This window comes from Ambystoma mexicanum, chromosome 7q (assembly GCF_040938575.1).
Source record: "Ambystoma mexicanum isolate Mex_15411 chromosome 7q, UKY_AmexF1_1, whole genome shotgun sequence".
Classification (NCBI taxonomy): Eukaryota; Metazoa; Chordata; class Amphibia; order Caudata; family Ambystomatidae; genus Ambystoma; species Ambystoma mexicanum.
Window position 1 is genome coordinate 561,048,889 of NC_090941.1, and position 14,319 is coordinate 561,063,207.

Below are 14,319 nucleotides of genomic sequence, written 5' to 3' on the forward strand. Positions count from 1 at the left end.
CCACAGGTGCAATTTTCCATCCATTTATGGACCCCCAAGAACTGTTTGTTTTTTGTTTAGCTAACCTAACCTGACCTTTTCCAGTGGAGCACAGCCTTCGGCTGCGCTCCTCTGGGCTTTTGATCATCTGTCATTGGGAAACTGACACATCCTTCAGACTGTCAGTACTGGGAAACTAGGTTTCCCTTATTCTTTGACTATGTTGCCATTTCTTGGTAACTTTTTATCTATGTGCCATGTACCTTACAATACCACGCATAGGAGTCATTTTGTTGTATGGCCGTAGACACCCTCTAAGGATTTTTTGGTGATTGTACAAGTGTGCCTAGGACGAACTGGTGGCAGCAGTTTAGTTTTATGGTATTTTTACTTTCTTTTTAACTAACCATATCCCGTTTACCACGTTTGGCTCAAGACTGTGGCCAGTGCCGGAAATGGCCATGCTACGAAGTCTTTTGTTCTGTCCTTTGGCCATTTTGTCGCTTTACCTTCCCCCAGGTCCTTCCCCCAGGTCGAGCAGATCTGAAGATTCCTCATTTGGGCATGCAGTCTCCCGCAAAAACCGCAACTTTTGCGCCTCCTGCATGTCACGTGTGCTAGCGACCAATCCACACTACTGGTGCCAGTATGTCTGGTATGCCTGAATGACTGGAACCACCATGGGCCATGATTGGCCCAATGCCTGGCATGAATGCAAGAGAGCAGATCTTCGATTGGTGGTCCCAGATTTGAGCGTGAAACGAATCTTGGATAAGAGAAGGGGCTCTGCATCCATCTCAGGTCGATCACCTGAAGTTCACACCAAACTACATAAGGAGCCAAGTATCCTGAAATGCTAAAGCAGACCGGTGGAACTGCTGGAGACATGGTGGATGGTTTGACACCCTGAGCCTGCTGTTATCCCGCCAGACCCCTGTTTTTGCATCGATCACTGAAGGACTGAAAGGGCGCTCTGACCCTTTGGAGTAGTGGGAGCAACTACTCTCGGCATCTGCTGATTACCCTCCAATAGAGCATCTTCGGAAGTGTTCCTGGCCCATCCAGTGAACTGACCAACTAGAACAGGGGGTATCGCCTAGGATCATTGCCGACCCTAACTGACGCACGAGACTTAAGGAATTGTCAACTTGTGGTCCTGGGTCCTCTCTGACCAAATTTTGCAGTCCAAGCTCCTCTGTGTCGCGATTTAAGAAAGTGTGCCACGCGGTGAGCATTTGCAGTCTCTGTGTCGCCCTGCTGTTGTGACGGTCGTTGTAGGAGCCTTGCCTGCCTGCCCCCCTGTGCGGTGCTACAACAGAACTGTCATCTTTTCTTCACAGAGATCTGAGAAAAGGCTACTGTTCCGTCACAGGCGATTTCCCGTCCCGTAGCCGCTGAGAGCCAGGGCGACTTGAAACTGCAGGGCTGGAACCTACAAGCGATCTGGCCTAAACTGGCTAAGTTTGGCCCAGACTGTGTCGAGGGTCAGTGCGTATTTGCACCCCTTACCGGTGGCCCCGTAGCACAGCAATTGTTCTTTACGCACAAGAATCACTAAAAAGATACTCATTTTAGGTGGGCTAGCCTGCGCTCCATTGCTATTCCTGAAACTCAAAAGTCGCTCTACCTGCAAGAGTAGACCCTCCTCGAATAGTAGGACACTGCTTTTCATCACCTCAAGCCCCATCCTGAACTGCTACAGCTCCTGGAAGAGGACCTGCTTTCTCTTGCACTACTGTACTTTTGAGCATAAGGCTCCCCACTTCGTAGGGCTGGACTGCTTACGTTAGGGATCGACTCTGAAGAACTGCCTAATGCTATATTTGTGTTAACTTACCCTTCTGTTGCAGATTGTGATTGTGTTTTCCCCTTTACCGCATTAGGCGAAACGTAATTGTATATATGGTAAATAGTGAAAGGCGTGTGTGGTAACCTTTATTACTGTGGTTTATTTGTGTTTCATTATTAAGGCCTATAATAAATGTATATGTATTTTTTATATACACTTGTCTAAGCATATTTGGTGGAGTTTGACTGTGTGTGCTCATTGTGGGCTTCCGATCACTCTCACCCCTCCTGAGAATTAGTCTTGACCGCCTTCCAAGCTACCGTGATTGGTCTGGCTTGTCCAGAAGGTTCCCCTTTTCCACTAAACTAAGGTGGCCTCCTAAATGTCTGCCCATAATGTCAGAGTTTAGAAATCCCTCTTAACAGCAAGGATGGCAGTAGGGCCTACTAATTTTGTGTTAATGCCCTAGGGCTAAAATGGGGAACTTGACATCTGATTTGGAGAGTTTGTAGGGATATGTAGATTACTTACTGCGCAGGAAAATTAATCAAATTCAATTTAATCAAATTCTTTTCAACTAATTGTGCCACAAATATATATGGGGGTGGGTTAAGGGTCATAAATAATGTGGGATGGGGTGTGGCTAGGGGGAAGCCAAATATGGCAGCCTAAATTAGCCGCTCCAGTGCCGACAGGGGAGGAGGCAAGGATCTGAAGCACTTCCCGGCCCGAGACAGGCTGAACGGAACGAATACAGTGAGCACTTCCTCTCTGGCTACCATGGAACAGGTAGCAGGATAGCGCAGTGGGAGCGCTGCTGCTCCATGCCAGTGAACAGCCGTGAAGCTGCCGTGATCTGTGGTGCTGACACAGGGTAGCGGAAGCCCGGCATCCACCGTCCTTGAACAGAGCACCGGCTCCCCAAAGACCATCAGACCGGCCCGCAGCAGGAGTGCTGCATGCGGGTAACTGGCTCTTGATAATGTGAAGCTGGCGACTCCCCTACCTTCCTGAAGTTAGATCCAGGAAAGGCGCCAACAGAACATGTGAGATCACCATTCTCCCCAACCCGGATTGTACTGTGGCTGCAGGCAGAGCAACGACCTTCTTTCCAAGAGTGGCAAAGTGAGTGCACACGAAGGCCCTCAGGGACCTGCACCTTCACCCATCTGTTGTGCCCCTGCCGGGCATTAGAAGGACTGTGTGAAGCCCTCGTCTGAAGTATGCTGAGTGCTTGCCCGCATTGACACCTCAAGTCCAATTGCAATGCAGAGTTGAGCACTGGACAGCGCTCACGGAAGATTGACCAACAGCTCACGTAGTTCTGTTGCAAAGTGGGAATGGTATGTTGTGGACACAGCTTACACCCAGGCGTATAAACAGTAAATACAGTAAAGTGGATGTGCGTAAGAGCGAGAGCTAATAAACTGTGAAGGGCATATGACTCTACTTGCTAGCAACAAGGAGCGACCCCAAGCTCAGAAGCTAACTATGCAGGAAGGTGTCCCCACTGAAGGAACTCATACAGCAGATATCGCAACACATGTCGAAGCGTCGAGGTACGTGAGGCCAGACCACCTTTGGAGCCTCAAAGCTGAACTCAAGGAGGAACTCATGCAGTCCATACGGGCGGAAATGAGGTCCAGTTCTGAGGAACACAATACATCTATTGCAGACCTGGTGCAGGATGAGAAACAACCCATTGCATGGGTGGGGGAAACAGAAACATCAGTGCAGTCGCGCAGGAAGATGTCCTTCATCTTCAGGGAGAAATTGCGAGCACCAAACAAGACATGTTGGATCTATGTCGACGATAGAAGACCTGGAAAATAGGGATCAACAGGAGATTCTCTGCATACTTTGTGCCCCAGATGGAGTGGAGGGTTCTGACCTCTGTGGCTGGGTGCAACATGTCTTTAAAGCCATAGCTCCAGAGTTAGCCGCAGGAGGTATAACCTTGGACTGTGTGCATTGGATGGGCCCTTAGAGGAGGGCACTGAGGGTCCAACCGAGAGACATCATCATGAAATTGCACTCATATGGGACAAAAGAAGAGATCATGCGTGCGTTAAGGAAGATGGGCACCATATCATATCAAGGTCTATCTCTATTTATTTTCCAAGGCATAGCGTTTCTCACTTTGCAGAAGAGGCAAGACTTTCCAATGGGTTACGAACACGCTCAAGAAGGAAGGAGTCAAATACAGATGGATATTTCTGTTTGGGCTGGTTTTCACCTTCGAACAATCGCAAAACAAGGTGCACAAACCCAGATGAGGCTGCCCAGATTTTTGGACTGCAATTGGAAAGCAAGCATAATGAGGTGAGCAACAGGAAGTGGTTCAGAATTCCCCTGTGCAAAAGAATATGCAGCCAGCCGGATTTGGATGATGAGCGGGGTACACAGCCATGACACTCACAATCGCTGGAGGCATGCTGAGGGCACTACTTTATGAGGCCTCTAACAAATTGGGTAGAGTCCCTTTCCCCGGAGGCAGCGGTTTGAGGGCAGAAGTTCTACTCAATGTCAAAATGTTTCCGAATTTCGAGTGGGGTGGAACACCTCAAGTTTTCGCCTTTAATATGGGTATGGAGGATGGGAGGGGAAGTTGGGGTAGAGGGGAGGGAAGGAGAGCTGAAGTGTCCACAGCCACAACACAAGTACGTATGAGGGGAGCAAAGGGGGAATGGGTTAGCGAAGCGTAACTGAGCTTAATATTTGATCTGGTAAATTGATGCCCTTCAAAGTCCTGACACACAATGTGAGTGGCCTAAACTCCTCACAGAAGAGAGGTAGACTTTTATTAGAGCTCTTCCGCTCACAGATCGATGTAGCATGCATACAAGAAACACACCTAGTGAGCAAAGACACACTCAGCCTCAGCACAAACGATTTCCCACACCAATTCTACTCCTGCACAAAGAATAAGAGCAAGGGGGCTGGTATTTTAGTAAGTAGGCGGGTACAATTCAAGTTGGCAAAATCCAAGGCCCACAAGGTGGGGAGGTATCTCTTTGCGGAAGGTTTGTTTAATAGGGCGCTCCTCACAATCGCATCAATATACGCTCCAAACACAGGCCAAAACGAATTCTGCTGCGCCGTATTGAGGGAGCTAATTGGGTTCACGTCTGGAAATATATTTCTTGCAGGCGATCTCAACCTGACCTTTGATCCTAATTGGGATGTCTCTAGGGGCACGTAGATGGCACTAAACAACCATCTAAGGCACCCATTAAGGGGTTCACGGAGGCTGGTCTAGTTGATAGCTGGAGACACCTGAACCCCACAGGGCGCGACTTTTCATTCTATTCACACGTGCACAAGATATACGCTAGGTTGGATTTCATCATGATAGGACAGAGCTGTGCAGCTAGTCTGAAGGCGGCAGAGATAGGCACCATCACATACTCTAATCCCACCCCAATTATAATCACTTGGGACTTACCGCTGAGGGAACATAGATCCTCCTACTGGAGACTTGAAAACACCCTCCTCAATGACCCGGTTTGCAAACAAGAGATTGGCAAAGAAATTGTTAATTTCATCCAAGATAATTCCCGGGGAGATACCAGGGAAGAGTTTTGGTGGGAGGCATTTAAGGCCTGCATTAGAGGCGTGATAATCTCAAAGGGGCCGGGTTCCACAGAGCATGGGCCCTAGAGCTAGAAAATCTGTTAGTGCAGCTAAAAGAACTGAAAGGCCAATGCAGGGATTCTGAGTCACGAAAAATCTACAGGACACTGCAGGCTGTCAGGGGTCAAGTGAATTTGATAGAGGGAAATATGGCCGAATTTGCCCTCTTAAAAACCAAAACAGCAATATTGTGGGCAAGGTAAAAATGCAAGCAAACTGCTTCCCTTTAAGCGTAAAGGTTGGGCTAATAAGAGATGGTGGGTGAGATACGGACCGTTGCCGGGTGCTATGAGCATGAGAAGCGCAAGGTCTTTGATGATTTTTACACAGAGCTATACACATCAGATGCTCCGAGACCCAAGCACATTCACGCCTTTTTGAGTAAATGCAAGCTACCAAAGTTATCGACAGAACAGAGGATGGGGTTAGATGGGAATCTCACTAAAGAAGGCCATAGGTTCCCTCAAATTGCACAAAGCACCAGGGCCTGACGGGTTTGCCCCGGGTTTTACAAGGCCTTCTCCAGCATTCTTCTAGAGCTGCTCCACTTGTTATTCAACACAATTTAGAGAAATGGCCTTGTTCCGGGTCAAATGAAGTGAAGGTCTCAGTGATTCTGAAGGCAGGTAAAGACCAGGGGTGGATTGGCCTATAGGGAACTCTGGAGATTTCCCGGTAGGTCGCTGCACCCTGGGCCTCTTTTGTGCGCTAACCAAATTTATTTCCATAGGAAAAGGGGTTGAGCTTACTAAAAAGGCACAATATGGGGCCACTTTGAAAATGATATCCAGGGCCTCTTTTAGTTCCCAGTCCACCCCTGGTAAAGACCCAAGTCACTGTTCATCTTAACACCCTATAACGGGGGTAAGCACTGCCAGGAAACTATACGCCAAGATACTTGCAGCCAGACTTGAACCAATTTTCCCCTCGTTGGTGACATCGTATCAATCTGGACTTGTGGTGGGGAGGCAGGTGGCAAATAACACTAGAAGGTTCATAAATCTCATAGACATCGTGCACAAGAGAAAGATACCAGCCATGTTAATTGCCTTTGATCCAGTGAAGTGGGCCTAACTTCGAGTCGTGTTACATAAATTTGGTATGGGCGAGCAATTCATTACAGAGGTGTTCACGCTATGCAACACACCAACAGGGAAGGTGGCGGTCAATAGTCAATTGTACCAGGGCTTTCGGGTAAGCAGAGGCACAAGGCAGGGGTGCACGCTATCATCCTTACTGTCTGCTCTTTCAGTGGAGCCATTATCAGAGTTGATCAGAGGCGAGAAAGGTATCCATGGGCTCAGTTACGAGGGATATGAACACAAAATAGTGCTGTATGCAGACGATATTCTTCTTGTGCTATCTAAGCCAGAAGATTCGCTCCTGCCGACACTTGAGCTTTTGGAAAAGTACATGGCGCCGGCTGGGTTTAAAATAAACCTCGATAAATGTGAGGCGTTGAACTTATCCTTCGGATACGAAAGCCTGCAGAGACTCCTGGGCATATCTCTGTTCAAGTGGGTGCTGAAGGCGATTCGATATCTAGGTGTATCTCTGACAGCACAAGCGAGAGGTCTGTATGAAGCGAACTAAACTCAAATCATAAGCGAAATAATGGCGCGTGCAAGAGCTATTGCTAGTGGGCAGAATTGTGGTCATAAAGATGGCAATCCTGCTAAAGCTCTTGTACTTATTTCAGATGCTCCCGATAATGGTTCCCAGAAAGATGTTAGAGAAGCTCCAAAGGGATATAGAGGCTTTTGTATGGAAAAATTGACCAGCGAGGGTCACAGCTGCCACACTATACAAGCTGAGAAAAGAGGGGGGTCTCGCCCTCCAGAATATTCGGAAATACCATCCAGCATCACAACTATGAGTTTTACGGGATTGGGTTAATCCCTCCTCGTCAAAACAGTGGAAACTGATAGAGGAACAGGTAGCAGGCAGACCCCTGCGATACATGTTGTGGATTCTGCGTCAGGACCGTTTCATTAGCTTGTACGAGCTCCCAACCACGGCTATGGCTTCTAAAGTTAAGGATGCAGTAGCAAGGAGGTTGGAGCTTACTTCTTTTCGAGGCCCAACCACCCGATTTACCACAACAGTAGTTTCTCACCAGCGTATGGAAACACCTTCCGACCCTGCTGAGAGGGAGGCTGTGAATACATTGCACACATGTTCGAGGGGAGCAACATCAGATCCTTTCCAGTATGCAAAGACAACTTTGTGATCACAGCAGGGGGAGAGATTCACATATCTACAGTTGTGACATTGGGTCCTGCAGGGAGACATTAAAAAGGGAGCTACCAGGCTTCTCACTGCTTTTGAAAAGCTGATCTTCACCCCAGGAGGATCGGCGGGCCTGATTTCACAGTTATATAACTGTCTCAATCAACACACATTGACAGATCTTCCCTCATACACGAAAGGCTGGCATACAGACCTAGGCATGGGACTAGACCAGAGACAGTGGTCTGAGATTTGGTAGGGGTCTATGAAGATGACCATCAGTGTGCAGTATATGGAGTAAAACTACAAAATGCTAGCAAGATGGTATATCTGCCCAACAAGAGTGTCCTATGTAAGATGCAGTGAATCAGGGCTTTGCTGGCGAGGGAGTTGGGTGGCAAGCTCGTACATACATGTGTGGTGGAATTGTCCCAAGTTGAGACCTTATTGGGAAGAGGTGGTCGGAACCTTAAAGCAGATAACAGGCCTTCTGATATGCGAGACTTTAGAGCTTTGCTTGCTGGGTTGGTGGTCACCTCTGCAAGACAAATTGGCAAGCAGTCAACGACAGTTGTTGCGACTCCTCAGGCTAATGTTACCGGTGGCCAGGAATGCAGTTGTCGTTAAGTGGAAATCCACGCAACAAACCACATTAAATGACTGGCGAAACAGAATGTTGCACACTCCTTATCTGTGAAAAAACAACTTATATTGTACACGACACAATTGCTCTGTTTTTCACTAAAAGGGCATCCTTCTTACAGTATATTAAAGACACAAATAAGGACTGCTCCTGTCCTGCCAGACGTAGAGCTTTGGACTCCTGAACTTGTGGTGAGAGGATCTAATCTGTGATACTAGTTACCGTGGGACTCTCTGTTCTACGAATTTGTAAGCGTGGTGTGGTGGACGGGGCAGGGGAGTTGGAAGGCTATCAGGTGGAGGTTCAGGGGAGGGCGTATGGGAGAAGAGGTAAAGAACTTGTTGCAAGTTCAGATTTTGCATGTTGAGCTGTATTGTAAGATTTGGTAAGACATCATTATCGGATGTCGATTTACTGTGAGATTTTCATTTGAAATCCTTAATAAAAAGATTTGAACAAACAAATAATAATGTGGGTGGCTTGTAGGAGGGGAGGCATATATTTGCAGATAAATCTACCCCAAAAATGTAACATTTGATTAAATCGAGCTCAATTAAATGAATTCAACCAGATCACATAGAACCATTTTGTATATTAGTGGTGCAATCATATTACCACAGATCGCACGTGGCGGACCCAGGATGTACACATGCAGACACCGGCTCCCAGTGAAATGCACGGGCCAATAAAGGGAGAGGAACCACCTTTAGGAAGGACTCCGGAAGGAGCTACAAAAGCTGTGTGTCTGAGGGAAGGGGCGTTGCTTCCGCTCTCCTCACAAATAGGTGAGCGTCAGGCAATGAGGAAGCACATAGCAACGCCTTGCCTAGTTACTAAGTGATGCCCATTGGCCTTGCACGAAATATATACTTTCCTCACTAAAGAAACAACTGGAGGGCAAGTTGTGCAAGAGCGGTGTTCTGCTCTGCACTGCACAGCAAATCCTTCTCTTTAATAATACTTATGGACCACTGAGTTCCACTATCCTGGGGTCACAGTAGAATTGAAGAGCCTCTTCATATAGAAACCTTTTCTGATTTTCCAGTGCTTGTCAATGGTGGGAAAATTGAGGATGTTATTAAAGGCATCGCTATGCTGCTCCCCGAATAACCTTCTCCTCAGCACACACCCTGCAATTTGACAGAGCGTAAGATTAATTTAAGAGGTAAAAGGGCTGCAGAGCTTTCTCCAGAGCATCTCTGTAACTTTACATGACATTGATTGTTGACACTTAAGCCTAGGCACTCGGAGAATACTACCATGGTGATTTGGTGTGGTATAAACTCATGTTGGCATGAAATACACAACACTCAAGCGAAGGTGTGTGGACACTACTATTTACAGTGAAGTGGGCTGTGGTCAAATAAATATAGATAAATATTGTTTACTGGGTTTTCATCCATTCTAAGGGTGTTGTTTTCATCTCTCCATAAGGTGAGATTCCAGACTTTCTCACATTGGATGCTGCTTGCTCACCTTTGACCCAAGCAGCCTTGGTGAGCACCATGTATTTCAAAAGCACCTGGCAAAAGAAATTCTCCTTCGCAGGCACTCAAACCTTGCCCTTCGTCAGCACAGAGGGATCCATCCTGAAAGTACCCATGATGCACCAGACTGCGGATGTCAACTATGGTAAGTATAAAGCCATTTGGTGATGTGTTGGACATATGACTGTATTGTATTATACACAATATTGTCCCCTAGCGTCTGCCAGATGTGTCATGAAAAGATTTTCCAAGAAGCCAGGGCATCTGAAAATGGGTGTATCTGCTTGACAGAAGGTGGATTTTTGGATAAGACTGATGACCCAGTGACAGTAGCGTAGAACTTTTGGTTTCCCAGATATGTTGGACTACAGCTCCCATCAGCTGAAGCCAGCTAAGTCAATGGGGAGAGACCACGGGCCTTGTAGTTTAACACATCTGGAGAGCCACAGGTTGCAGATCCCTGATATAGAGCATTTCACCTCTAGGGTCAAGCTCAATGCATTTACCAGTGAGTACTCAAGGTGTCCATGAACTAATGTATATTATGAAAAACATGTTATGTTTATAATCAACGATTGATCACCTAATCCAGCTACATCTCAAAGCATGATAGGTTTTTACATTGTAAAGTGCTAGCACAATACGTACAATACGTACAATACTGTTGCCCAATAGTTGCAGAGGTTCTGGCTTATCAGACCATCCACATCTAAGTAGAGAAGGTTACTTTACTGTACACTGATAGGTGATGTCAGGAATACTGTGTCATCCGAGCAGAGGTTGAATTGGCACTGGCAATCTACTATTATATTATTATGGTATTTATTGAGAACACTTTACAGAGGTATGCAACAGTACAGATACATAACTGAGTGCTTTACATGGCTATACAACAGTGCAGATACATAACCGAGCGCTTTACAGGGCTATACAACTGTACAGATACATAACCGGGTGCTTTACAGGGCTATACAACAGTACAGATACATAACCGAGCGCTTTACAGGGCTATACAACTGTACAGATACATAACCGAGCGCTTTACAGGGTATACAACAGTACAGATACATAACAGAGTGCTTTACAGAGGTATGCAACAGTACAGATACATAACCGGGTGCTTTACAGGGCTATACAACAGTACAGATACATAACCGAGCGCTTTACAGGGCTATACAACTGTACAGATACATAACCGAGCGCTTTACAGGGTATACAACAGTACAGATACATAACAGAGTGCTTTACAGAGGTATGCAACAGCACAGATACATAACAGAGTGCTTTACAGAGGTATGCAACAGTACAGATACATAACTGAGCGCTTTACAGGGCTATACAACAGTACAGATACATAACAGAGTGCTTTACAGAGGTATGCAACAGTACAGATGCATAACGGAGCACTTTTCGGAGGTAACAATAGAACAGATATACAGGGTGGGCGGTATGATACAGAGGGGCACAGAGGGCACAGCTGAACCGGGTGGTGGGGAGGAGAGGTGCGGGCAGCGTCTAGCGAGTCAGGTGGTGCATGTGGCGATGTGATGGCCTAGTTGTTAAGGAGCAGAGACTTCTTTAGGAGGTGGGTCTTGAATTATTTTCTGAATTGTAGGAGCGTGGGGGCGAGTCTGATGCCGTCGGGGAGGAGGTTCCATAGTCTTGGGGCGTAGGCAGAGAAGGCTTGTTTTCTGGTCCTTTCCTTTTTGCAACAGCGGATTTCAAGTCTGCACGTGTCCTGGCTTCTAGTGGTGCACTGTCCAGCTCTAGACATTGGCATCAATATAGGGATTGGCGGAGGAGGTATAGTCACACCACCCTTCACATGGAAGGAAGGAGAACAGGTTATAAGATCCAAGAATAGGTGCGGATGGGACAGAGGAGCGGTTGGTCCTGCATAGGTGCAGACCTTGTGGGGTATCATGCTCCAGACATAGGAGCAGGAGGTAAAACGAGGAGTACAGGTCAGGCATGGGTGTAAAGCGTATATGTGGCACCGTCTGTCAAGCCTAATTCTTTGCGTAATTGAAGAAATATTACCAGGATGAAATGACGATAGAGAGGGTGCAACTAGGGTGCAACAGGCACTCCCGCAATTGGTATTATTGGATCCCATTCTCATTGCAGCATAGAGGCCAAGGTTTGAATGTGTATTGGATATGAATCACCCGCTTGTTCCCGGAGAGCAGGGTGATCTCCAGGATAGCAGTGGAGAGCCTGCGGTATCAGGGACAGTGTTGCTCTGCAACCATCAACTTCTGCCTCATCTTTTCCTATAATGGCATTCTTAAGGCACATGATTTTAGAGTTATTCATTCAACATACAGCACTAATAGTTGGTGTAAGCAAGCAGGCTGAACCGCATGAAAGGGTACATATACATACATTGCATTTATTTCCATCAGTTATAATGATAGATCTGACACAAAAATTAACAAGTAGACACTGAATGTATTTTGAACAATATATAAATGGGGAAACAGGAACTCTATAAATGAGCATATGACACTGTAGAGAAATGCCCTCCAGGAAGCATACATTCTGCACCTATGCATGGCCAAACGCTCCTCTATCCCACCCGCACCTATTCTTGGATCTTATAACCTGTTCTCCTTCCTTCCCTGTCATCGGTGGTGTGAGATCCTATAACTTCTCCACCAATGCCTAAATTCTGGAAGCTCCTTAAGACTTTCCTCTTTACCTCCTCCTTTCCCGCTCTCTCCTCTGCTAATCTCAGAGTTGCTTGCTTTGTGTACAGGGCCCTTATGCATCCTCTGGGCCCGGACCTCCCACACCATATCGCCCCCAGCTTCTGTCTATCCTCAGCACTTGCCTTGGCACACCCACCGTCCCGGAAGCTCGCACTTATTCATTGCACTTCACCTGTTGCTCATCCACGAGCACCCCAGCACTTACCCCCATTGTCCCTCCCTTCTGCACTTGCACGTGCTGAACACTCACAGGGCATAGTAGGTTTGTCCTCCCGCATCCACTGTATTTAATATCTTTTATGTATTTGAATGTTTCTCACCCCCAATGTCCCCTTCCTGATGCCTTGTGGGCGCTTGGAAACAGTATTTACTTGCTTTATAAGCGCATAACAAGCGAACAAAATAAATAAATACGTCATTTAAAAAATGAAACAGAAATGAATTCCAGTATTTCATTAGAGCTTCTAGACTGTAGGGAGATGCATACACCCCTTGCAACCTACCCTAAAGTGCACACACAAATCTCATAAAAGGTATTGAAATTCGTCTACATGAAAAAGGTAAATAGATATATATTTATACAAACAAAAGAGGGGTTGACAGGGGCGTAACTCTGGTTCCCAGCTGCAGTCAGCTCACCAGTCTGTGGCTGTTCTCCTAGCGTGCTTTCATACCTCAGCAATCTTCAGTGAGGCTGACTGGATACAGGTGTGCAGGGTTGAATCCCTCTGGTAAGTACCAGGATGTTGCGGCAGGGAATTCTGGTATCTGTAGTTTAGAGCCAGCCAGGTTCCAACTCTCTCCTATTTTTCAATGTTAGCCCACAGTTGGGAGGGGGGAGTTACCAACAGTGTGGCACCCCAAAGTCAGGCATGTGTAGCCCGGGTGCAGCCCCTCTGAAGTCCCAATCTCCACTGATGTGTGCAAACAAAAGAGGGGAAGCAGGGTTGCAACTCTGGGTCCCAGCTGCAATCAGCTCAACAGTCCAGGGATGTTCTCCTCCTAGCGCGCTTTCATGCCTCAGAAATCTTCAGTGAGGCTGACTGGATTCAGGTGTGCAGGGTTGAATCCCTCTGGTAAGTACCAGGATGTTGCGGCAGGGAATTCTGGTATCTGTAGTTTAGAGCCAGCCAGGTTCCAACTCTCTCCTATTTTTCAATGTTAGCCCACAGTTGGGAGGGGGGAGTTACCAACAGTGTGGCACCCCAAAGTCAGGCATGTGTAGCCCGGGTGCAGCCCCTCTGAAGTCCCAATCCCCACTGATGTGTGCAAACAAAAGAGGGGAAGCAGGGTTGCAACTCTGGGTCCCAGCTGCAATCAGCTCAACAGTCCAGGGATGTTCTCCTCCTAGCGCGCTTTCATGCCTCAGAAATCTTCAGTGAGGCTGACTGGATTCAGGTGTGCAGGGTTGAATCCCTCTGGTAAGTACCAGGATGTTGCGGCAGGGAATTCTGGTATCTGTAGTTTAGAGCCAGCCAGGTTCCAACTCTCTCCTATTTTTCAATGTTAGCCCACAGTTGGGAGGGGGGAGTTACCAACAGTGTGGCACCCCAAAGTCAGGCATGTGTAGCCCGGGTGCAGCCCCTCTGAAGTCCCAATCTCCACTGATGTGTGCAAACAAAAGAGGGGAAGCAGGGTTGCAACTCTGGGTCCCAGCTGCAATCAGCTCAACAGTCCAGGGATGTTCTCCTCCTAGCGCGCTTTCATGCCTCAGAAATCTTCAGTGAGGCTGACTGGATTCAGGTGTGCAGGGTTGAATCCCTCTGGTAAGTACCAGGATGTTGCGGCAGGGAATTCTGGTATCTGTAGTTTAGAGCCAGCCAGGTTCCAACTCTCTCCTATTTTTCA

General features: G+C 47.2%; 1 protein-coding gene across 1 annotated transcript in view; it reads left to right on the plus strand.

The window, feature by feature from the left end:
- Positions 1-14,319, plus strand: part of SERPINE3 (serpin family E member 3) — a 228,538-nt gene that overhangs the window by 74,023 nt on the left and 140,196 nt on the right. Inside the window, exon 4 of the mRNA XM_069640667.1 lies at positions 9,708-9,905. Within this exon, the coding sequence (XP_069496768.1) occupies positions 9,708-9,905 (198 nt within the window). The remainder of the gene's footprint in view (positions 1-9,707; positions 9,906-14,319) is intronic.